This window comes from Macaca fascicularis, chromosome 1, assembly GCF_037993035.2.
Source record: "Macaca fascicularis isolate 582-1 chromosome 1, T2T-MFA8v1.1".
Classification (NCBI taxonomy): domain Eukaryota; kingdom Metazoa; phylum Chordata; class Mammalia; order Primates; family Cercopithecidae; genus Macaca; species Macaca fascicularis.
This window is the reverse complement of record NC_088375.1, coordinates 168,016,588-168,043,039: the sequence shown is the minus strand read 5'-3', so window position 1 is coordinate 168,043,039 and position 26,452 is coordinate 168,016,588. Positions and strand designations below refer to the sequence as shown.

General features: G+C 38.9%; 1 protein-coding gene across 48 annotated transcripts in view; it reads left to right on the top strand.

The window, feature by feature from the left end:
• The window catches only part of SGIP1 (SH3GL interacting endocytic adaptor 1), a 215,892-nt gene that overhangs the window by 93,592 nt on the left and 95,848 nt on the right, over window positions 1-26,452 (top strand). For 17 of the 48 annotated variants that reach the window (XM_045369555.3, XM_045369551.3, XM_005543131.5 and 14 more), the window contains 4 exons: window positions 4,067-4,091; window positions 10,832-10,888; window positions 13,893-13,947; window positions 14,660-14,835. In XM_045369555.3, coding sequence (XP_045225490.2) covers window positions 4,067-4,091; window positions 10,832-10,888; window positions 13,893-13,947; window positions 14,660-14,835 — 313 coding nt within the window. Of the gene's footprint in view, window positions 1-4,066; window positions 4,092-5,077; window positions 5,162-6,938; window positions 7,011-10,831; window positions 10,889-13,892; window positions 13,948-14,659; window positions 14,836-26,452 lie in introns of all 48 variants that reach the window. The other 31 variants (XM_045369537.3, XM_045369515.3, XM_074004524.1 and 28 more) reach the window with 4 other exon arrangements.

Here is a 26,452-nt window from a genome sequence, read left to right as displayed (position 1 = left end):
CTTGTCATTTGAGAGTCCCAAATTACTTATGTGATAGCAAAATAGCTGAAGCTGGTTCCACCATCAGTAATGGTCAAAGAACAAGCTGTTTAGTATGTTTAGTATAAGCCTTTGCTTTTCATGAACTCCCTAATGCTTTCATGAACTCTGTAATTTGATCACTTATCATTCTCGGAAAAGAAATCATAAATGCAAAGGGGTTGGGAAAGCGCTCTAGCAATTTGCTGTCCCTTCAGCTTTAGTAAATGCTTATGTTTGTCTGTGATCATTGAAACCTTGTTGATGCAAACTGTTTTTCAGGGCTGCTACAACTCACTATGGGTTGCTCAGCAACCTGCTAGGGTAGACACCAGAACCAACTTCAGCTGATTGAACCTCCTTAGATGTACAGTGGGCTTATGACCAGAGTTTCCTGATTTGATCATCATTGCAGCAGCTGGTAGGGGAAGGGAGAGAGCTTGTGCTAAGTGGCAGGCCCTGTGCAGGGCATATGTTGCGCTGATATCCTTTTTAGTCTTCCTAGTAATTAAATAACGTTAGCAGCAATACGTCAATTTTAAAGAGAAATATCAGTGCCAAAGGAGGTTAAGTAATTTTCTGAAGGCTACTCAGAAACTAAGACTTGGAGTCCATATTCTAGTCTAAAATCCAGTGTCTGTGCTTTCATCACCAAAAAGAAAAAATATCAATGGGTAGAACTAAAACCCAGACAAATAGGAGGGTTAAAAAAAAAAAGACAGTAGTTACAAAAGGCAACTGAAACTTTAAAAAATAGATCCCAAAAGTCCATGGTAGATGATTCTTTTTAAAATAGAAGTCAGCAAATACAATAAGTCTGCCATGAAAAAGAAAAAAATTATTTTAAAATACAATATAAAACCTCAGGGGGTTAGAAAGTGAAATTAGAACACATGCCCAACTGTCTGAGGCTGCTAAAATCTCTTCACTCCCTATCCTGGGTTATAGTGTATAAAAATTATTATTCTAGAAAACATTTAATGAGCATTTACTATGTTCTAGGGACTGTTTCAGGTTCTTCTCTTTTGTTAGTCCACTGAATCCTCTAATAGCCCTATGGGGTATATACTGTTATGCTGGCTATTTTATAGATAAAGAAACCAAGAAAAAAAGGGGTGAAGTAATTTGCCCAAGCTTCTGCAGCTAGGAAATTGACACTGGTTGATCCCAGGCAGTCTGGCACTGGAGCCGGTGCCCTTAGCCACCATGCTCACTGACTGCATTGGACACATGAGCCACATTTCCATTAGTAGAGAAGACGAAGGATCAGAATAGGACTCCAGTGCCACTATGTACAATCACAGTTTCTCTGATTAAAAATTGTGAAAGACCATCCCAACAGCTGCAATAAGTATGAGGTCAAGTGCCTCCCCTTTAAGATCCCCTACTGATAGGACCTTGTACCTGGATCCACAGTGGGCAACACCACAGCCAGGCCAATCTCCGAGCTTTTGCCGCATCTATTGCTTGCGGTTCCCAAAGGCATCCCCACATGGATCAGTGCCTCTGAACACATCCTACCCAAAAGTTGATGCAATCACCTCTCTCCCAGCTCCGTTAGTAAGGTTGGAGTCCTAGTAAGAAATACTCATATATAGAGACCTTAAGTCCTAGTAAGTTGAAGTCCTAATAAGAAATACTCAGTATATTGGCCAGGCACCATGGCTCACACCTGTAATTCCAGTACTTTGGAAAGCTGAGGTAGGTGGATTATCTGAGGTCAGGAGTTCGAGACCAACCTAGTCAACATGGTGAAACCGCTTCTCTACTAAAAATAAAAATTATCTGGGCGTAGTGACGCATGCCTATAATCTCAGCTACTTGGAAGGCTGAGCCAGGAGAATCACTTGAACCTGGGAGGCAGACATCACAATGAGCTGAGATTGTGCCATTACACACCAGCCTGGGTGACAAGAGCAAAACTCCATCTCGAAAGAGAGAGAGAGAGGAAGGAAGGAAGGAAGGAAGGAAGGAAGGAAGGAAGGAAGGAAGGAAGGAAAGAAGGGAGGGAGGGAGGGAGGAAGGGAGAGAGAGAGGGAGAAAAAAAGAAAGAAAGAAAAGAAAAAAAAGAAAGATAGAATGAAAGAAAGAAAGAGAGAGAGAAAGAAAGAAAGAAAGAGAAAGAAAAAGAGAAAGAAAGAAAGAAAGAAAGAAAGAAAGAAAGAAAGAAAGAAAGAAAGAAAGAAAGAGAGAGAGAGAGAGAGACAGGCAGACTAAGTATATAGATATAAAAAAGAGAATTGGCTTTGATGAGTATGAATTGGTACCTATTCTCAGTGCTCTCCTACTAGCCTGGGCTTACTATGACCATGATAACCTACTGGATTTACTCACCTGTTTCATTCTCTCTGTGATGAATATGTTTTCATTATTTTTATCCTTTGGTCCTAACCAATCGCCTGGCTCATTACAAGTACTTTTGTCAGCTAAGATTCTTCCTATCGTTCTATTTTAAATAGAATTTTTTCAAACTGGTTAATTTCCACATCCAAGTAATGTCCAAAAGTCTCAAGATTTCTGTCAATTCCCATGGTCTTTCAATATTAGGATGTTCTCTGTTTCTTGCCCCTCTATCACTGATTCACCTTTGCATCTCTGTGGACACAGAACTCACTAGTTATGAAAAATATGCACTCTGTCAAGTGTATTATAATCCAAGTAGAATATTCCGCTAATTTTGAAGGGATGTTGGTGGGGAAAGGGAATCACACCTTGGAGTCTAGATGGCATCCCACCAACTCTCTGCATTGCTCTCTCTCTCTCTCTCTCTCTCTCTTTTCTCACTGGCTCCCTGCCATTAAGCAATAATTCTCTTACCTGATTGCACCTTCTGAAGAATGATTCCAACCCCACACCAAACTCCTCAAGATATCACAGTTCACCTTAAGCACTTATTAAGGTTTTCTTCCAAATAATGCAGGTCTCTTTCCAAGCGTAATAAGTATCCCTGTATTTTTTGCCTCTTAAAAACTGAATTAAAATGGGAAGTTACAAAATTACAGTGGCTACCTTCTAGTTTCTCCGTCTGCTCCTCTAATCCAGTTTTCCAAAATACCCCTAATACTTTAACGTCCAGTGTGGCTGCAAGTGGGCAGTTTCGTGTTTCTAGTGAAGAGATATCTTGGAAGAGAAAAGGAATTATAAGCAACTCACAGTTTTGAATACCATGTGTCAGGAACTGTTGTAAGTTCTCTCTATATTACCTTATTTAAACTGGCTTAGAGAGGTTAAGTGTTCAAGGTCACAGAGCTATTTGGACACCCAGCTTCATCTTACTCAAAAGCCCTTGCTCTTGACTACTGCAGCATGGTGCCACCATAGAATAGCTGCCCTGGGCTTTAGTCATCAGAAGGAGCCATTTAGCAAAATGTTGTTCTCCATTTCCTGCTCTTCTATAATGGAAGGAGAAGTAAACATAGAAATACAGAGGAAAGTACCAATTCTCAAAATAAAGTTGAAAAATACCACAGAAGCTTTCTCATGTAGGAGGCAATTCAGGACCATTCACAGAAGCAAAGATATAAGGGCTGGGGTCAGTGATTCTCTCCTGCAATCCCAGCTTCTCAGGAGGCTGGCGCAGAGGTTCACTGGAGCCCAGCAGTTCAAGGCTGTAGTATGCTTTTGATTGTGCCTGTGAATAGCCACTGCACTCCAGCCTGGGCAACATAGCAAGACCCCATCTCTTAAAAATACACAGGTGAGACAGCACATTGGTTTACTTGCCTCATGATAGTTTTAAATGGAGCCAGCTAGAGTGGAGTCTCTTTAATAAACTCTCCTCTCAAAAATGAACCAAGGCACTACCCTACCCACTTGTGGCTTTGGGCTCCAACTTTTTAATGAGAATTTCCTTCCCACATACACATACCCCACACTTAAATATCACTCAACCAATTTGTTTTGATTTAGTTTTCATTAGCCAGGTTTACCAGGGCAGGAATGCTGGGGAAGGGGAGGGTAGTGGTTAATGGTTCTTACTGCTGTACTTTAGTCTATGTGGCAAGAATGATTCCTTAGCATAATAGCTATCAATTTCTTTTTGTTACAGAGGTTCACCAGATAGAGATGGAATTGTAAGTATTTAAATAACCATTTTTACTGAGTTTGTGTCAATATATGCTGTGTTTAAATTTCTCAAAGCCCCATTTTTTTTTCCTGTATGGAAAAAAATACCTTGAATGACTTTTTAGACCTCTTACTATTGTAATTTTCTATATTAATTGCATGGGACATAAATGTAGTCTTGGTCAAGCTAGATTTATTTATGGCATTTACCTAAAACCCTGCCCCAGAGCAGGCAGGCCAACAGATGGTGGGTCGCAAGCCAGACAGTTCATGCAGGGGCTGCTCCCATCAACTGTTATTTCATTTCCAATTTAATGATGCAAAAGTTCATTATGGGAGAATGTTTTTCTCCGACAGAGGCCACAAAGTTGTAATGAAGCTGAGATCCAAGAAAATTGAAAGAAGCTTTTCCCCTTTAGTAGTTGTGCTGCAGATACATTTTCTATATTAAATTCAAAAGTAGGAGATGGTCTTGAAAACCACTTAAGCCTGAATTTACAGTCTGAAAGAGGAAAAAGTGTCCACTGGGTTTAGATCTAACAGTTAGCTGTGACTCCTTGCTGGCCGCCAGAATTCTTGCTTTTTAAAGAAGTCCGTGGTGCATGGGCTTAGATTTATCCGAGTTGCGCTTATGGGAGTCTGCACCGACTCCTAAAATGACTTCCTTCAAATCTAAATCAGATGCCTATTCAGAAGGTTCAAAAGAACAGCTGTTACTGAAAAAAAAAATGGACTTACATTAGGCTCATTGGGCTGGAGTGGGAACTAAAATAAACCTGATGGTTAAAAAATTTCTTAAATCACCCTTCACAATATTATACCTAAACTGGGGTGTTAATTGCAGCTATAGCAGGAATTTTTCTTCCACACTTGACTCAAGGTTCTTAGCTTTGGGGTGCCTTTTGCTTTCGTGTGGTTCTCACCATGAAATGTTAAGAAAATAGACTGAAATTGATCAGACATTGGGTAACACTATAATCAAGGCTCTATTCAGCAGGGGAAAAAAAAGACCCAGAAGACTCAGCTTCTCCTCACCTCTTGCTTCTGGCTCAGAGCCCTCTCGTTAACTCTGTCTCAGGTACTCTCTGCTTCTGTGTCTCTTCTTTGCTTCTGGCTTGGTCCCCTCCCTGGGTTCTCTGGTCCCCTCTGACCTTTGCAAACTCTGTTAGCTACTCTGCTTCCTATCCTCGCTGCTCCCAGACTGGATTGCTGTTTCTTGCTTCTCTACCTGTGCCACTCTCAGTCTTGTCCTCATTTTCTTTCTCCGAACCCCTGCTCATTGTCTCTAAGGCCCCTTGCTGCCTCACTATTCTCTGTGTTCTGAACAGCACCAGTTTAAATCTCTGGTAGAATGTGCACCCTGGTACCTGGTACAGCAGCTGACACGTGGCAGGCAATGATGAGTATGTGCTGCATTAATGAACCCAGCAGTCATTCTGGGGATGCATCCCCCCAGGGCAGGGCTTCATGCCTGAGTTCCCCAAGTCCTTCACCATTCCAAATCATATGAAGTTCTTTATTAGCAGTCGTGCCCACTTGGTTACTTAATTAGAAATGCCATAAATATCACTGATCGTGATTATTAGGAAAGATAAATTAGTTAATTTTGACTTCTTAGAAAATAACACAGACCTGTTCCGGAAAAGGCTACATTCAAAATAAATGCACTTCCTCAGAAACAGGCTTTATAGGTAATTGGACATTATTAGCCAGCTGCTGGTTTTACTATTTAGAAATGTTCTCCAAGCTTTCCACGTTTACTATGGTCACTGAATCTTAGAAACCAGTGCTATCTGAGTTTCTATCTGCATTCAGTTCTCAGAGATACCAACCTGATTTTCCTTCAAACTCAGAATGATTTCTTCAGCCCTTGTTTCTATAGACCCAGTCCACTTTTGCTTAACTGATATAGCTTTCAAATTATTGCCTTTTGAATGTCAAGTGTTGAAATGTGTGGTTTCATTAATGTAGTTCCACAAACTACAGGTGGTGGTGCACCTACCTAATGTTGATAAACTACTTGGTGAACATAAACTTTAATGTACTGTTGTTTATTTAATGCCAGTTTCTCAAAATCCAACGAAGCTCATCTCTGGTGACAATGCTTCTGAGGTTTAACCTATAGAGGCTTCGTGGCAGGGCTGCATGCATGAAGGTGGGCCTTGCTCCCCACTGGCTGAATGTACCCGTCACTGGCAGAGCTGTCTGTCATGGTGTCCAAGTGTGACGATGCATCCTAACCTAGACACAAACTCTAATTTGTGCAGGGCAAACTAACTTTTTTCTAAGCAGTTCCAGTTTCCCTCCACACATAAACTTGGAGCATCAGGGTCATAGCCCTTGCTGTGCAAAGGTCATTTTTTATCACCCTGAACAGGTGTGCAGGAAAGGGCACAGATTTGGAGCTGTCAGCTGTGTGTGCTGTATGTATTGGTGACCCGCAGGAAGGCTTTGATCCAGGCTAAACTGAACTTTTCCCACTTAGGTTAGAAATACAAACATTTTTATTCCGTCTCTTCTTGTGTGTCCTTGTGCCTGTTCTCTACGTGTAAATTAAATGCTGGCTGTATAAGAAATAGATCCACATGGTCCCTAGTGCCTGGGACACATCTTCTTCCTCCTCCCTTCTTCTCTTGGCCTAACCAAGCTGGCCTGCTGAATAGAGCCTCATTATGGGCCCCAAAGTCCACTCTTTGCTTAAGGAACCCTGCCAAGATTGGTAGGCCGTATGATTTGGCCTAGAGATGGTTTCTTCTATGGTATGTTTGCTGACTCCATGTAATTCTTTATATGTGTCTTGAAGAACAAGCAGATCTTTTAACCACTTTTTTCTACATGAAAACAATCAATTCCAGCAGCCCAGCCCACACGAACCACCCTACAATAGCAAAGCAGAGTGTGCGCGTGAAGGAGGAAAAAAAGTTTCGGTAAGGAAACAGATTTTAGTTTAAAATTTCCAAAGGGTTATTAAAAACAGTGAGTAAAATCCCAATTTAAAATTTGGAAAGCACAGTAGTTTTCATTTACTCCATTTAAGAAAACTCTTAGGTATTTCCAAATTACTTCTTGAATATCTGGGGCCAATTTTTAAATTAACCATACAGACTTTATGGACTGACATCTGAATGTACTTTTAAAGAGTAATCACACATAAAAGATGTGTGTTTCCTGTTTCATCGACAAAGGACAGGAATTCAAATTTTAAAAAGAATCTACTATCTACAAAGAAGCCTTTGGCTATAATGGAAATATCGCCACATAAACTGGGTAGTCATTTCTTAGGATAAGCACTATCTCAATAACATCAGGAATTTGGCAGAAACTTGATCTGTAGGAACCAGTGTATTTGACCAAAGAACATGGAGTCAGGGATGCCGACCCTAGCCCAAACTCTGTGGTACCTATAGCTGTATTGTACAGTATGGTAGCCACATGTGACTATTTAATTAAAATTCAGTTCCTCGGTTGCACTTGACACATTTCAAGTACTCCATAGCCACTTGTGGCTAGTGGCTGCCATCATGGATAGCACACAGGTAGAACATTGCCCTCTTCACAGATATTTCTATTGGGCAGTGCTGTTCTATAGAATTAATTACAAAGTGAGTCAAGTCTACCTCAGTGGAGAAAAGATAATATTTAGGCAGTATATCATGTACCTTTAACATGCCCCACCCAAGGATCATTACCTGGCCATGAACTGACCTTGAAAACCAGAGGCATTCCCAATGGAAATTGAGAACTTTGATGAGTGTATGATTGAACATAACTGTCACTATATTTATCTATTTAGCCCATCATATTATATAAAAACAGATAATATATGCTAACCAAAGTAAAATACCTATGAAGACATGATTAGCATCACTGTGAGCCTCAATTATCTTTAAATAATAGTCATATTCAAGTTATAAAAGTTACTTATGCTAAAGGTAGGATTTTTGAATTTTAAAACATACAAAATAAAAGGAAGAGGTAAAAATCTATATAATTACAATTCTAAGAGAAAAATCATTGTTTATATGTTGGTAAATAACTGATACTTCTTTCACTATTAAGCCTGGTTTTTAAGTGGTGTTTCCCCACATAACTGATATTCTTCCTTGCTTCTTCTTCTTGAAAGTTTTCCATTTGAAAATCAGTAGACTCATTATCTTCACTATTACTAGTACTACAGTTGCACCTTTCTCAATGGTTAAACCAACAAAGAATTGTTTTTTTCTTGGGTTTAGGCCAGAAGAATTCCATCCAGGCTCTGACTTAGCTTTAACTTGATAATTTCCACTTGGAAAACCAAAGATATTTGTAGTAATCCACTGGCATAACTGAGACCAAATTCCTCTAATAAAGCCGTGTGTGTGTGTGTGTGTGTGTGTGTGTGTGTGTGTGTGTGCATGTGTGTGTTGAATATCTACGAAAAATAATGTATTGTTATGATTTGTTGTTGGTTTTTAGTATTTGTTGTTAAAGTGTCCCTATTTTTGAAGAAAAAATTTCTACAAGTTTTGCTTCCCTTTTATCTCAGTCTTCCTTTGGTTTTCATGCAAACTGGGAAATTTTCACTCTGCCTAGATCGTCAGATTTAGAACTCACCTTTCTTTCTACAATATTAGATATATGTTGTCAGGAAAGAAAGAAAAACAAATATACATATATATATATTTATCTGTGTGTGTGTGTAGGTATCTGTGTATGTTTATTTATATATATGCATGTGTATGTATATATGTGTGTATGTATATGTACACACATACATACATACACACAAACAAATATGTGTGTGTGTGTGTGTGTGTGTGTGTATAAACTGTTTAGCTGAACATATAAGCCATCTTGGTTTTTAAGGGCCTTAGTTACAAAGATGAGATTATCATGGAAGCAAACTGTAGAACTTTGAAAATTTTGAACTCAGTAATTTATCGAATCTGTGGTTTTGGATAACAATCCTAGATCACAAAATTCATGAGTTTACTTCTCTGGAATCTGCTTAGTCCTTTTGATCTCCTATCAATATAAATTAAATGTCTATATTGAACTTGTTTGTTATATATGCTTTCTAAGAAGGAGTGGAGCACTTTGCAAAGAAGTCATATACAAACAGATTGGTAAAGCAGGAATTAAAAGAGAAAGTAAATATGATAAAGAGAAAATAGGAGCCCTGTCTACACCCAAGTGAGAGAATCATTTGTATTAAGTGTCACATTATGTAATGGACCAGTTCTCAACAGTAGCTTTGTGGGGTATACACAGGCAGAGTTGATATGACAGGTTTTACAAAGACCTTTGTTCAGAGTAGAAGAAATACCACCGAAGCACTAATTCAATGAAGGCAATTATGTGAGAAGATTAAAATGATGTAGTCTGCATACAAATAATCTATGTCAGGAGTGGGACAGAGAGGGAGATGGTCACAGACCTTATGTCCATGGATGCTGGTCTGTGGAGGCAAGGCATGGCCCAGTTCTTATCATTGTAAATTCTAGTGCCGTGGTAGTGTATTGGAAGGCAGAGGGCATGAGCACATTATCTATTTCTTGTGCATTATTTACCCTTGCCAAAGCCCTGCTATTCCATAGAATGCCTAGTCAACATTCACTGTTATTCAATGATGATGATGATTCTGGGTTATCTAGTGATCTTATGTGCACACATAAAAAGCTTATTTCTCCACCTATTTGTCAAATTGGGTATTAGTTGTTTACATTGCAGTTCAAGTGGCCTTTATTTGTTATTGCAAAATTAGAGGTCCTGTGTCCAAGCCTCATGCATCACCGTTTGACGTGTGTTGTTCTGAGATCTGCTATGCGCAGTGACATACCCTTGTCCCATGTGCTAAATATAAGAATGTTGAATGAACCCTCCATTACCAACCTGATTTGTGTTTGTCCTTTGCTCACAAGACATAGAAAATCTTGGCAATATCTGTTTGGGTGATGCCACATCTTTGCTCAAGTGCTTGTAGCCATGTGTCATGGTTGTACTAGGGGACAAAGAAAACTTTAAGATAATCAGAAGAGAGTAGTACTGACATCCAGTCAACTTGCAATGATACATGCTCACGGAGGCACAGATCACACGAATGACAAAAATCCACCATTAATCCTCAAATTCTATTTTTAAAATTTGATAAGAAAAGTCCTTTAAAAAATTATTTTTAATAACTAGGAGCTGAATGAACTGATGTGGAGCTGACTTCCTCTATGTTTTATCAAGGGAGTAGTTACAAAAAAATTGAGTCAGGGCTAAAATGCTAAAAGATTATTTAATGACTTGGATGAGTACTCTTTGGATATGTTGTAACTAATTGTATATAATAGCAGCATGGAGGTAAAAATGTTTCCATTTAAAATACATATATACACGGCTATATGTAAAAATGTTTCCATTTAAAATACATATATACACGGCTATATCTCCTGTAGGTTTAGAGGATTCAATTATAATAAAGGTGCTGCTAATTCTTCAGTAATTGAATAAAATTTGAACAGTTCATCATTAATATCCCTGTGCCTCAGTATCCTACAATCTTTTGTGAAATAAGTACGTAGGCTTTTTTATGCAGTGTCACGGCAGCTAGATTTACCATTCCGTTACATAAATGTGGCTCCTTAATAAGCTGCTCTAATATGTCTTTCCAGTGCTGGATTTTGATAGCTCTTGCTAAATGCAGATAAGAGTTCAATGTTCTTTGTTCCTTTGTTTTTATTCAAATATTTTCCTTCTAAATTCATTTTCAACTTTATTACAGAAGAAAAGCAATGGGGCACCAAATGGATTTTATGCGGAAATTGATTGGGAAAGATATGTGAGTATCAGAAGATTGTTTCTCTTTATTAAGTATTTTACAGCTTAAAAATGAGTTGAGGTATTCTTATAATAGGACTTAGAAATAAGTGAAATACTCATCATGTCATTAGGAAGTGCCTAGCCTAGTTAGGATGGGGCTAAGAGCAATAAAGTCTGTCAGAATTGAGTTTAAGATCTTATGCAAGCTTGTCTAACTTTATGAGATTTTTTGTGATTTATTTATTTATTTTAGCTGATCAGCTATTGTTAACGTTAGTGTATTTTATGTGTGACCCAAGATAATTTTTCTTCTTCCAGTGTGGCCTAGGGAAGCCAAAAGATTGGACACCCCTGATGTAGCCCCTACACGTATCAGCTGTGTGTGCCCTTGGAGAAGTTATTTGCCGAGTAGCAAAAAAGAAGTCAATGACCGCGTGTCATTGTTGCAAGGATTCAATGAGCTAATTATTTGCAAAACATTTCAGTAACCTGCCTAGCCTGTAGTATTTGCTCAAAAAATGCTTTTCTAATATTAAATCTGGGTGTTTCAGCCCTGGTCCTACTTCTTAGAAGTTTTGAGAATAGAGGTAAGTCAACCTGATTTTGGCAGGAAAGGCTTCAGGGAGGATGTGACCTCTGAGCAAAGGCCTAACATATACATAGAGGCTAACTGGCTGAACATTTGGGGGAAGAGAATTGCAGGCAGAGGGAACAGCATTGATGAGGTCTCTGAAATGAGACAGTGCTTGCAGCACCCAAATCACAAACATTGGGAAGGAGAGAACATGTGGCTGAGAGGGGATCAGTGGAAGATAATTACAAATGTGAGGCTAGAGAGAGGGGCAGGAGCCAGCCCTGCTGGGTCTTATTGGCTACACAGAGGCACTTGGCTTTTATTCTAAATGCAGTGAGAAGCCAGGGGCAGTTTTTAGCAGGTAAGTGACCTCAATACACTTGTATTTAAAAAAAAAAAAAAAAAAGCACCTCTGAGAACTGAAGAAGGAGGAAAAGAGGAAGACCACAATAAATGCTCAAAAAAATGGTGAGTTTCAGACACAGAAAGAAAAAAACTGTATGATCTTGCTTATATGCAGAATCTAAAAAGAAGTCAAATATGGGAGGCTGATGCAGGAGAATCGCTTGAACCCGGGAGGCGGATGTTGCAGTGAGCTGAGATCGCACCACTGCACTCCAGCCTGAGCGAAACAGAGAGACTTTGTCTCAAAAAAAAAAAGAAAAAGAAAGAAAGAAAAGAAAAAGAAGTTAAATACATAGAAACAGTAGAAAAGTAGTCAGCAGGGACAAAAAGAGAAAGGAAATGGAAGAAGTAGCTCAAAGAGTACAAATTTGCAGTAAGGTGAGATGAAGTCTAGATATCTAAAGTACTAAACCTTTGCTAACGGTTTAGGTGCTCTTATCATACACACACACATAAAAAGGGCAACCATAGAAGGTAACAGAAATGTAAATTTAACTGTAGTAGTCATCTTACTATGTATATGCATATCAAAACATGTTGTATATCTTAAATATAGACAATAAAAATGAATTTGTTTAATGGTATTTTTTTCCTTGGTATGTAGACCCTCTTCTCTCTCCATGGTTATGGCACTTTTACTGCTTTATTAACTCCCAAACTAACTCTCCAACTCTGCCTTCTCCCACGGACAGACCTACAACCTCAACTTCAACAGGGCCACCTACAAATGCTTCATCTTCCTCCCCTCTAGGACATAGGGTATAGTCTGAAACAGGTGGGGTCAAAACCTAGGTCTGACATTTGCTGGGTGTGTTTCCTTGAGAAATGGTGTCTGATTTATCTTATTTCCCCCCTTGATAAATGGGATAATTCTTTTCACATATGTTTGTTGTGTGGTTCAGTGAGGTAAAGTATGGGTCACAATGCTTACCATGTAGTAAGAATCCAAATGCTATCATTCTAATCCCAACAGTACAAACTGCCTTTTTATGTTTTCTGCTTCTTTCCAAAAAAATGTTAGTTGTCTGCTGTTAGAATTAGTTCAACTTGGAGTACCAGCACTCTCCCACAATTTGAGGGTAGAAATCTTGGATTCCTCTTTAACCTTCCCTCTGCTTTTTCTCCTATGACTGATCTGTTACCAAGAACCAACAATCCATCCTTTCAAATATCCTTGAGTTATCCCATCCCACCGTAACTCGATCCATGTCCTTAGCACATCTTGCCTGAATGGATGCACATGTTTTGAATTAGTTTTTCTTTCTCCAGTTCTTCAGCCCCAAGGCTATCCTGGAACATACTTCCAGAACTCCTTAAGATCCTGATTTCAGTATGCCCCACCCTAGCTGAGAAGCTGCAGTAGCTACCTCAAGTCCAAACTCTTCCCCTGGCCTCTTGGCCTCCATAGTCTCATCTCCCCATCTCCCACTGTGCAGCTTCTTCTCTAGCCATGTCACCGTTGCTGTTTCCCCTCTGTTTCCCCATCTGAGTCACCCAGTGTCTGCTCCCATCTTGGTGTCTCTGAACAGGCTCTTTCTTACCATCCAGAAGGAGCTCCCACTCTGCCCTCTCCTGTCTGTCCTGAAAGACCCATAAAGACCTCTCTGATTCTTTTAAACTTCACTAATTTCCTCTTCTTTAAACCCTGTCTAACACAGGTGTTTTGTGTTTTATATTTTCTTTTTAATTTTTACCTACCAAAACACATTTCAATTTCCCTGAGGAAAAGTAATCTGCATTTCTTATCACCCATGTTGCTTAGCACAGTCCTTGCTTACAGGAAATGAATGTTAAATTCTGTTTGAATGCTTTCTTTCACTGACAGTTGATTCCTCCTTGTTTATTTTCACAGTAGGAGGACTCTCCAAGTGTCCTTGAGTAAATATCTAAACATATTGCTCAAAATTCACTTCCAAAAGTTAGAAGCTTCATCTCCTAAAAGAAAAGACTTTTCTATATGCTTAAATAGAAGACTCTAGAAAAAAAATAATTTCTTGATCACTGTTAGGATAATAATCACTTCATATGCACTTGTGTTTTATAGAACTCACCTGAGCTGGATGAAGAAGGCTACAGCATCAGACCCGAGGAACCCGGCTATATCCTTTCTTTATTTTTTTATTCTAATTTTCATTCACTCTCAAGAAACAGTAAAATAAATTCAGATTTTACAAAAGTAATGAAATAACCTAATCTTCACAAGTCCTGTTATCCCTAATATTAGAGATGAATAAACAGCACTGAGAACAGCCTGAGCTCTAGCAAGCAGGCATTTTGCCTTAATCTATTCATAGAAAAGAGAGAGGAGAAAGAGAAAAATGTGCTGAAAAAACAACTGTGGAAATGGTGGGTACTGGGCTGTCTGCTAATCCCTGATATGACTGTCATTTATATAGCAACTAGAAAATAGCTCTTGCTGTCCTCTCCCTACAATTCATCCCTGGGCAAAGCATGTCACACTGATGCATTTAAAACTCCTCGTGGATCATCTGTAAAGCAGCCTTCCTCTCTCTGTAGATGAGTCAGCTCACATGTGCTTGTCTGTGTGTGCAGAGTATGACACAACAAATGGTCGACCGCTGCAAAAATGTAGCATATTGGAACCATTGCTTCGTGAAATTCACCATCCTTGATCATGTTCTGAGGAAAGGTGAATAAGTTCTAACCCTTTCCTCCTTTACTTTTGTATGTTTTGCTTTGATTTTCTGCCATCTAAGGATACTTTTGCTGTCTCTATATGCAAACACTCTTGTCTTAGAGTGGTTGCCTCCCAGTAGAAGAAAGAGTTATGTATCTTTAACTGTGTTCTACCTACCAAAGGAAAGCACTTTTATTCTTCGAGTGAATCGGAAGAAGAAGAAGAATCACATAAGAAATTTAATATCAAGATTAAACCATTGCAATCTAAAGACATTCTTAAGAATGCTGCAACTGTAGATGAATTGAAGGCATCAATAGGCAACATCGCACTTTCCCCATCACCAGTGGTGAGTGTTGTGTGTGTGTGTGTTGAACTTTAGTGAGATTGAACAGAGCTATGTTCTGCCTGTATGCATTAAGTCAATCAGAAACTCCTTAAATTGAAGCCTGCATATGGTCACCATGTAATGAATTCTATAGACCTTAACAAGCTCATTCTAGCTTGAGAAAGTTGTACTTATTTTATATTGCAGTCCTTGTGCTTTTCAAAATGGTGAAAAACACATGGAACCACATTTTCTTTTGACTTATTTTCCTGCAAGCATTTTAAAAAGAAAAAATAATAAAGATTATCCAGACTTATCTCTAATGCAGACTTAGCAACTAGAAACAACATGAAGTTCACAGATTTGCTAACAGTGATTTTTAAAAACCCATCTTAGTTTCCTTTTCTATGATACACCACGTGAAAATACATGGAAGGAAACTGGTTATTTTTTGTATTGCTATGCTCTAAAACCAAAAATTAATCAAAATCATGGTCTAAATCGAACTTAAGACTTATATCCTTCATTCTATTGTATTATCAAGTTGACTTAAATAATCTTATCTTTAAGGTACCTCAGATATGAGTAATTGTTCCATTTATATTATTCAAATAGGTATTTTCCTGTAGACAAACTAAGACTTGGGGTTAAAAAAGAGGTATTTTTGCACAATTTGCGCTTCCATTCCCCAATTCCCAGCTACTAAATGTCTTTAATTGCTGAATTCTGGGTTCCAACATTTACAGTCTTTTCTCTGTTTGATAAATGCCACCATTGTTTTCTAAAAATGGTTGTGAGGAACAGATGAAGGCTCTCAAACTGGCAGCTAATATGTTCTTGGCATCTTCTTTAGAGAGATGAGATCTCTGTACAGCATTCCCCTTGAACAGGGCAGTTAATAAACGCTGAACCATTTTCAAGATGCTTCAGGAAACATCTCAACTAACCTTTCTAAATGAGTTGTAATCATCCGTCTTTTGAGAATAAACTTTTGCCTCACCGGCATGAAAAATGTCTATCATGATGCTTTCTTTAGTGTTTAATGCTTATAACGGACTTGATCGCTGCTGTTGGTGACAACCAAAATGATTGCTAAGAGTAACTAACCACAGTAAACAATATTTAAAGCAATTTTTACTCATATACTCCCCTGCTACTTTAAGATGTCTTCTTGAAAAGGGAAGCATGAAATGTATTAGTTTTCTTTTCCTTCTGCAATGGAAGGTGCAGATTTTATAGTTACATATTGGCCTGTGAGTTCTAGTAATGGTGGTATTTTAAATGCACACTCTTTCACTTTTCAGTGGCATCTTTCAAATTATTTTTCACTTACTGAATAATATTTTTTACTAAAAATCTCCTTAAGTGTCTAAAACCTGTTTATAGCCATGTCTGTGCAGTTTATTTTATTCACTTCTCTGAGTTTATTCTCTGTATAATAAACTGGCCCTTTGGAAGCTACCTGGGGTAAGTAAAAGAAGGCAAGTTCAGAGGATTAAGTGAAGAAATTTATGTGAAAGCAAATGTACTGGCAGAGTCCCAGAAACATAGTGGATGTTTGCCGGAATGTAGCTGAATCCAGGAAAGAAGAGATTCCCTCTGTTGAATAGAATATGCATGGCTAAGTTACCTGGTAGCTATTCCTCCAGCCAGATACATTGCTGAGGATGCAGCAAAAAGTGGTGGTTTACTCTGAGCTCTTTTCAACATCTGTTTTTAAGGAAATATATTGACATGGTGTGGTTAAGATTCTGAAGAAAAAGTGTTAAGGGAAGCAGAGTGAAAACTAGATGGAGACACCCAGAGAGAGTGACCTCGGAGTTACTCTGTTTCTGCAAATCAACAACACCACAGACCAAGGGACCCTCAGCTCCCGTTCCCAGCACCCACACCTCCACTTTGTTCTCTATGATGTGAGAACCTGGATCTCCTATTCCTGTGATTCCTAAATATTTATAATTTTTTATACTTGGTGTGGAAGAGTAAGCTGTTTTCATTACTTTAGGAAAGAGTGAGCATGTTTCTGGATGCACATAAGTTTAAAGAGAGGTTGTAACTGAAAACATATTCTTGGCTTTAGAATCCTTGCCCTCTCCTTGATAACCCATGGGTAGATACGGATAGATATAGATATAGATAGTGGTGTTGTTGTTGTTGTTGTTGTTTAGACAAAGTCTTGTTCTGTTGCTCAGGCTGGAGAGCAGTGGTACAATCTCTGCTCACTGCAACCTCCACCTCCCGGGTTCAAGCGATTCTCCAGCCTCAGCCTCCCGAGTAGATGGGATTACAAGCATTCACCACCATGCCTGGCTACTTTTTGTATTTTCAGTAGAGACAATGTTTCACCACATTGGCCAGGCTGGTCTCGAACTCCTGACCTCAGGTGATCCATCCATCTCGGCCTCCCAAAGTGCCAGGATTACAGGCATGAGCCACCGCGCCCAATCATGTACATATATTTTATAAATGACATATGTAGCACTTCCTCTCCAGAGCTAGATAAGTAGAAATAACCTGAAATCCAGCTGGTGCCATGATAAAAATGACAATGATTTTGGACTTTACATGTTTCCAGCCCAAAGAGCAGACAATTATACATCTATATTTTCTTCAGGTACTAAAAAAGAAATAGGGTCTACACCAGTTAATGATATATCAGAATGTTTTATTTAAGCTATGGTTTTTATACTACAAAAGCATAAATCATTACATTAATAGAAATGAGGAAATGTCAAATAATAAATTATTCATAACAATGATTTACATTGGACTTCTGATTTATGTTTCTTTTGAAGTTTTTAAGATAAAGTTGTGCCTCACTTATTCTTTTCATTTATTTGTTAATATGTATCCATGAACTATAACTAATTTGATCTCTTTTATCATGAATTGGTCTTTTTTTTACTTGAATAGTTTTGCTATATATATTGGACAGTCAAATTAATGAATGAAATGGGAGAAATGAATGAATCATATAATTATGTGTATATACAATATAAACTTATCTGAAAATTACTTCTCAAGACAAAGTCTCAGCAGCAAGACAAATCAAGATTTTAATTGCTGGCAACAATCCTACTGTATAGTTAGACAAATAAACATAATTGTAGTCCAGATTTTACCTTAGCCCTTGATTTTTATATAGAAATAAAATATAATGTAGGGCAGAACACCAAAAAGGCAGAAGGATAATACAGGAGTTAACTCACAGGTAAAGGTAATAGTTCTTATTCTTATCACGTTCCAGTCTGCTGATAAGATACCATGCTTACAGGGCAAAGAATGAACATCACCCAGGTTTGAGATGTTGATTTGGTATCTGTGTAAGTTAGAATATTTGCTAAGCTGTTTTTAACAGAGACCAAAATAATAATGGCTTAAACTAAATAGGTGGTTTCTTTCTCTCCCACATAAAAGTCAAAGCTGATAGGCAGTCCAGAAGTAAAAGAGTCTTACTCCAGTGGTCACTCAAAAACCCAGGAATTTTCTGCATTATTGCTTCCCCTTTCCTAGAGCGGCACTGCTGCCTTACCACCACAAGTACTTCCATGTACCAGCCTTGGGATGGAGGAAAGAAGAAATAAAAAGAAAGAGGTTTTCTTTAAGAGTTTAACTCAGAAGTTGCACGCATCACTACCACCCAGATCCCACTACCACAGTTTAATCACATGGACACATTCGCTGCAAGGGAGTCTGGAAAATGTAGTGTTTTGCTAGATAAACATGTAGCCAGCTAACATTCAGGGTTTTATTAGTAAAAGACAAAAGAACAAATGGCCATTGGTGGACTTTGACAGTTAGTTTCTGCCACTCTGTCCTGAATTATATTGTATCTGCATCTTAAGGTTAGAATTAAGTAATCTCAAATTATTTCAGGGAGTTCATTAGGAAATGGGATTTCTTCCCATATATGTTTAAAGTTATTTCCAGTGCCTATTGAATCCAGAATGTTCTAAAATAATTTTCTAATCACTAATTTATAAATACTAGTGATACTGTGCTGCTTGTTAGCTAACAGCAGGGTGAACAGAGACACTCCAACAACAGTACAGCGTCCCTCTGCTTATGCAGGTTCACTGTTTTTTGAGGCAGACTGTTCCACTGTTGAAAGAAAAATCTTCCTTTTATTAAACCAAATAGTTTTTGTCCTTGATTATAGTTGTACTCTTTAAAGGATGAACAAAGGATAAAGCCCCTTCTTTTACCAGTGAATTTTCCATGAAGCAGAATGACTCCAACTCCAAGATTAGTGTGCAGGATGTTTATTAAGGAGTGACCTTGGACTTAATACCTGTGGTGTGGGGTGGGCAGAGGGAGAAGTTGAGCTTTTTTACACAACCAACAACAGGCTGTGCTGATCCCAGGGAAACTCGGGAACTAGTAGGAGCCTTCAGAGTTAGTGTGAGTTTGGTTAAGATGAATAACCTTGATACTGCTCAATCAATCAGTGCTCTGATGTGGGCCACACTAGGAAGGGGCATGCCCTTGGGTTAGGTAGCACTCTGCAGTTGAGGCAGATCCTGAGGTGCTGACAATTGAAGGCTGCCGATAGCCCTTCCAGCAGCTGGTGCAAGGAACCCTTCTGAAGAAGATTCTGCGTGGCACATTTTGGTGTCCATCCCAAATTCCCTGTTCTTGACGTAAGCCCTAGTATATCATTGCCATTCAATTAATGCTTGTAAGTGAGTGAGTGAGTGAGTGAGTGAGTGAGTGAGTGAGTGAGTGAACAAATACGTGAATGGGACCAGGCCAAGGACAGAGAACCGTGGCATGTTACCACCTTCCAGTTTTACAACCATCCACTAATAATACCCTTCAGCCTCCTTTGTTCACCACACAATGATTCTCCTAACTGTGCCCTAATCCTGGGCACATATTTTCATTCATTTTTTTCAAAACATTACTGCATTTGAGAGATCTGGGGTGTCTATGGCCTTGCCTGGATCTACCAGGCCAGGAAACCCTATGAGGGAGAGTGATAGGTTCAGTTTGCCCTGTTTCTTTGCGCTGGCACCTAGGGTTATCACCTTCTTTTCCAAGTGCTTTCTGGCCATCTGTTTAAATATTTTGTTCTAGAATTTTGGATTAATCACAAGCAGGTGTGTAGTAACAGAAAGCACATGTCACATGGATTCAGATTGTCCTGGGTCCCAGCCCAAGTCGACCACTTTCTGCCTGTGTAACCTTAGACAAGCCCCATAACTGTTCTGATCCCCCATTTCTGCCACTGTAAAGGAAGGATGATAAGAATCCTTAAGGACTTTTTGTGCAGAAGATCCTAATAACAGTACATGATGTGTAATTGGTACTCTGCAATTGTTTGTTTCTTCATTACTTAACCTGGATTCTTTTTTAAAAAACACTTCTCCTTTTTCAAGGGTCATGCTCTGCTTCCCCATGTTCAGCCTCCTAACCTAAGAGCATACTGTGTTTTCGTGTCCTGGATTAGAATGTATCTACATCTCGAGGTTAGAATTCAGTTAAAGCAGCTTGGAGTTCTCTTGCCTGTATCAGACTTTAATTCTGAGCCAAATCTGATCCGCCTTTTAGAGGAACTACTTTTAAGTTAGTTTTCTCCATTTTGGACAATTGTGGTTGATTTTCTTTAAACACAAATAGAAACTTTGTATATACCCCCTGAAGGAACTGAGGTACAGTGGGAAAAGTGACAGCCCTGACCTCAGCCTCTTGCTAGCAGTACTGCTTAGGTAAGGTACTTAAACCTCTGTGAAAGTCTCGGTTTCTTTCTGTCTGAAATGGAACAAACAGCTACCTTACAGGGTGGTTGTTGCCACGGTCATCTCTTTCTGCTAGTGCAGTGTAAAGACCACTCTCCCTAAAGGAGGAGATAGAGACAGGTGCAACACGAACAGTAGTTTGCTTGCTTTACACCGCACTCCCTACATTTAGGGTAGAAGCAAACCTCCATTATATCATACAAGAAATGGCTTTGTTCTTAAAGAGTAAAGTAATTTTTTGAAGAAGGCTAAATAAAATAATCAGTGCAGGAATGAATTATAAGGAAATATGCCTTCACACACACATACACAGACACACACACACACACACAAAAGTCAGAATTCAACATACAATTGAATTGAATTGAATTGGATACAATTCCCTTTAAGAGAATTTGAGGGAAATAGAAATGAGACTTATTCCAATGATGTCCCAATTACTCAAATAAGTGGGTTCTACCTCCTTTTAGTTGATGAGGTTTGGTATGTTGCAAACCCAGTGCCTTGGTTTCTTCATCTATTAATGGGGTGACTCCCATACCTACTTCATTGGGCTATTTTGAGGGTTGAATGATTTAATGTATGTCAAGTACTTATAATAGAAGCTACATGTAAAGATTGTCTCATTGCTATAGATGCTAGAGCACATTTTAAAGAATATCATTAATAGTGAAAAAAAAAAAATACAAAAAACTAGCCAGGCGAGGTGGCGGATGCCTGTAGTCCCAGCTACTCGAGAGGCTGAGGCAGGAGAATGGCGTAAACCTGGGAGGCAGAGCTTGCAGTGAGCTGAGATCCGGCCACTGCACTCCAGCCTGGGCGACAGAGCGAGACTCCATCTCACAAAAAAAAAAAATAGTAATAAATAACTCAAATTTCCAAAAGTAATTTAGAACCAAGACCAGTAATTAATTACCCATTAATTACCCTAAGCATCAAGCTGGGAAAGTGTGTTAATTTTTGTGATGCCTATGAACTGGTTTTGCAGATAATTCCAGAAGGAAGCATCCCTAAATTGTTTTGAGTACCACCAACATCCCCTGCATACATATGGTACTCTTTGGGAGACCTATTGAAGGCTAACATTCACAATGGCACACTTCATTGTGCATCATGGATAATTGACTTTGTTTCTAACTCCCCCTTCAAATCATTTCACCAAATATATGTTGAGCACCCTCCATGCAGCAGGCACTGAGAGCTAATACCAGAAATATTGAACAGTCTGAGAAAACAACATCTAGCAGCAACCAGAAGCTGAAATGGTTCTTGTGGTTCAAGCCCTTGCCTGTCTTCACTTCAGTTTCCTGATTGAAGATGTGGTCTTCTGCAGTCCACATTCCTCTGGCCTCCATTTCCAGGTCTTCTGGCTTGCTCACCCTTCCTAGGATCTCAGATATGGACATCTCCATTCCTTCCAAATCCCACCCGGAGCACTGTCTGACACATCTGCATATGTGCTGTGCTCGCCAGGTACCTTAAAACCTGTGGCTCCCATGGCTTTTGTGGAGGTGAGAAGACAAATGCCATGGTTTAATCCTTGATGTGATCTTTTATGCTGCCATGGATTCCTTTATTTTTGGTTTTTGGTGAGCCAATAATGCCTTCTGGCTTATCTTGAGAAGGTGTCTTTTAACTACAAGGATTTTGTTCCTTACTGATTAAGAAATTGTGCTCTAGAGTAAGTCATTCTGGCTTTGCATTTATTATCCATGTAGCCCCGAGCAAATTACTTAACTCTTTAAGCCTCAGTCAAGGCTTAATCGAGTGTAAAATAAGATTAATAATACTGCCCACTTCATAGGATATTTGTAAGAATTAAGGAAATAATGCATATAAGGTGCTTAGTACTTTCTAAGGAAATTTATGTAAGGTCTAAAAGAAGTGCTTAGTAAATAATAGCTATTATTAATCAGAATAACAATAGAATACCAAAGTCATCTTTAAGATCATTGATGACTTTGAGAACTTGTCATGGTCATGAATTTGGTAGTGGCAGCTTTGAACACAAATTCTGTGTCAGATGCTTCACATACAAGAATTCATTCATCCTCCCAGCAACCCTGTGAGATCAGTACTATTATTATCCCCACTTTACAGATGAGAAAACTGAGACATTCAGGGATTTATTAACTCACTCGAGGCATCACAGCTAGTAAGTGAAGTTGCTGGGATTTAAACCCAGAAAGTTCAGTTTCTAATTGAGAACTCTTAACCACTGTATTATACTAGTTTTGATGAAAGCTATTGACTCTCTTTCTAGAAAAAAAGTTCTCTAGCTCATTCAAACTATTTTACATACAATTTCTGAATGCTCACATGAAAAAAACCTTTGGAAGGATATAGATCCCAGCACAAAGGGCCCACCTCATAGACTTTCTCCCCAGTGAGTCCATCCACACAGACTCTCTTCTACAGTACAGCACTTCATATATTGTACCATGTGACAGGAGAGCGAGGTTGAGTTGATACCTTGGCAGGTCAGGCTTAAACGCTGCTGTGTGACACGTGATTTCTCATTTATTGAAATTATCTGATTATATATCCAGATTGTATGCACTTTTGTTTTCAATGTTAAGGAATGATGTTGTTTTTATATGACTCATTTATTTCAGTTCCCCTAATCAATTAATCAATCGGCAAGCACTTTTTATGTCAATGGCACATTATAATAATGCTATGTGTTTTATAAATGCCCAGTCATGATCAAAAGGATGAAATGAGCAGCAGCACTATTAAGCCATCTGGGAGGTAGTTGATAGCCCATTTTACAGAGAAACCGGCACAGAAAGTTCAAGAGACAAGGATAAATAGAATGAACACAGGCTTTTGAGTATGTATCTTATTATCTATGTGACTATAGGCAAGTTCCTTAACTCTGAGCTTCAGATGCCATGTCTGTAAAATGGGAAAAAATGTGTCTACCTTCTCATGACAGGAGAAAATATTATAGAATACCAAGTTCAGTGCTGTCTCCCAGAAGAGGCGCCATTAAATATCAATCACATTCTCAGCTTTGCTTTCCTTTTCCTTAAGTTCAGAGACTTGTAGGAAGCAGAAGGAAAATAAAAATAGTGAGGGAGGACTTGAGCAAAGTCACAAGGGTTGAGAGAAATGATGTGAGAGCAGGAGCCGACCTGCCCTGGCATGTAGGCTAGTGCCTTCTCCCTTCCTCTGGAAAGTAAGTGATACAGTGAAATAAAGACTCTGACATTGAGCCATGAAGGAACAATTAGTTTAATCTTCATCCTGGAGATTTGCAACGCATAACTATTTAACCAAAAAAATATGAGGAGGGGGAAATAGCTTTGAACTGGAGACAGTCTGGTGTTGTTTGCCTGTTCCATGTGGCCCACCCACCCTTCCACCCCCAAATTAGCCTGCCAGAGAGCAAAATCCATGAATTTGCTGCTGCTTGGTAACACCACCCCCTTTCCTGTCCTCACTTTGGCAGAAGGTTCAGAACCCCATTGAGTTCAGTGAAAACAAAGAGTCATCAGTGGAGGAGGTGAGCTCCAGTCTCCTACACACCAGCATTCTCTCCTGGTAGAAACAGTGCACAGTGCAAGAAGAGGCTAAAGATTGCATGCATTCTGGTGCAAGGCACTCAGCCCAGAACTCTTATGCAGGGAATTAGAAGGCAGAAGTTCAGCTTGTGTTCTACTCATCAAGGAAAGCTTCGTAGGGTAAACGTGATTTTGATTGGTCTAGACCAGGGGTATCAAACATGGGGCATATAAACTGCCACCCCATCCCCAAATCTTCAACAGATATTGCCACTAAATCCCAGATACAGGCTGAGAAGCCAGCCCCTCTAGACAGACCTGCAGGCAGCTGGACCAAAATCAGCTAGAGTTAGCATATGAGATGCACCTTTTGTTTTTTCCAGGACTTATAGAGGATAGATGGGAAAACAGGTGGAAACTTTCTTTTTTCTTCTCAACATTGTAATAAATCATGTACTGTATGCAGAAGAATTAGTTTTGTATCTGATACTGTTTTTTCATTCCTTCATTACTAATTTTTTTTCCTAGGAATTTTTCTGTAGCTTCCATTTCCTGACATTTAAAATCCACACCTTTCATGCCCACTTACTCTGGTAAAAAGAAATCTTGAGCTGTATGAATATTCACTATTCAACCTGGAGTGCCTTTGTCATGATTTCTCCAATTAATGTTGATTGTACATTCTGAGTAAATGTAAGGGTTAGATTTTTCTTACATAAACACAATTCCTACATCGTGTTATACTGTCTCAGGCAAGCTGACCTGATTTGAGGGTTCTGGAAACATGATCACTATGGTTGGAGATCACAAACACTCAATTTCTGTAACCAACTCAAAATTTAATTGAATAAGGCTATGTACTCACAATATTGACACATCGTATAAAATATTAGGATGGCCTCAGTAGAAGTAGCAAATTATTGAGTTATATGCTTTTTGTTATAATGTTAATTGTAATCAAAAAAGGCTAACTTTTATATCTTTAAGGTCTGCCTTAATTTTATATGTTAGTAGCATTTAGAATTTAAAACTATTTTGATTAGCTAAGGGCCATAATCAGGGTAGAATGTGCTCTGTAAAGAAGCAATCAATTTTGAAAGTAAGTTTTTAACAGAAGCCTACTTTGTGAACCGTTTACTGAATGTTGGGTTTCTAACAACTAATCCTGCACCCAGAGTTTGTAGGTTGTCTACTTTTTCCCTAAGGACGCATTTTCTCTAGGTCCCACATCAGTGAATGACACATAGCAGGTACTTAGAAAATACTTGTTGATTGTCTGGGTGGACGGATGCACCACGGGGCGTTACATAAAATGTATGCCGTATCTAGCTCTGCTATAATGCAACTTATGTTACTCGCATTATTTTACAGAGCAAATTTATGGTTCTCAGTTCCTTTGATCTTTTCCTCTTCAATTTAACCAAGTTTCTTTTTCCACTACTTGATGGGTAAACAACAAGAGTAATTGTTTCCTGTTTATTCATCTACAATGTGTAGGTTCTTTTAAAAAGTTTATTAATGTGTTCTTTTCTGTGAGTCCTAGTGCACATCCAGTGAGATCGTTTTCTCATCTAAAGCCTGAGGTTTTCAGTCACTTAGTTGTCTTCAACCTTGAAGGTCACGTATCAATGATTACCTTTCTTATACAATTATACTTATTTTTTTACTAAGGAGTTTCTAAAAATATGTGAATAATAGTATAAATAAGCGTAACAGTATAAGGAAAAAAAAATCTATCCCTTTGCCCTCTGAACGAGATTTCATTTTAGTGGCAGCAGTCTACAGCAGTAAATGTACTTTTTATTGTTTTAGAAAAAGAATCTTAGAGTATGAATCACTCACATTAATTATGTCAAAAAAAATTTTCCTCAAAGACTGGGGAGAATTTCATTTCTAAACAGAATGAAGGTGATATTTCCTTCCAACTTAACATCTGTCTAAAGGACAGCCGCTAACTGCCCATGGACCTTGGAGCTGCAGCTTGAAACAGCGGCCAGCACAGAAGAGATGCAGAGCCATGGCTGCCAGCCTAGCTGCCTGTCCCGATGCGGGCAACAGAGACAGAGGGCGGATGGACCAACCTCAGTGTGTTTTGCCCAACCAAAATGCCTTTCCACTTTGTAACCTATTTGAAGCCCATCTTAATTTCATTATTTTTTAAACACGGCACATGGGGAATCAAAATGAGTTTCCAAAGAGGAATGACAAATGGCAGCACATATCATAACCAGGTATTTTCTGATATTTTTTCACCCATGCCTCTTCTCAACACCAACAGTTACTAAATGTCCACGCCTCAGAACTCCTGATAAGTAACAGCAATAAGCCGCACTGGCGCAGAGTAAAGCCAGAATCTCCATGGTGGTCTTCAAGAGCCTCATTGTCAAGATTCCC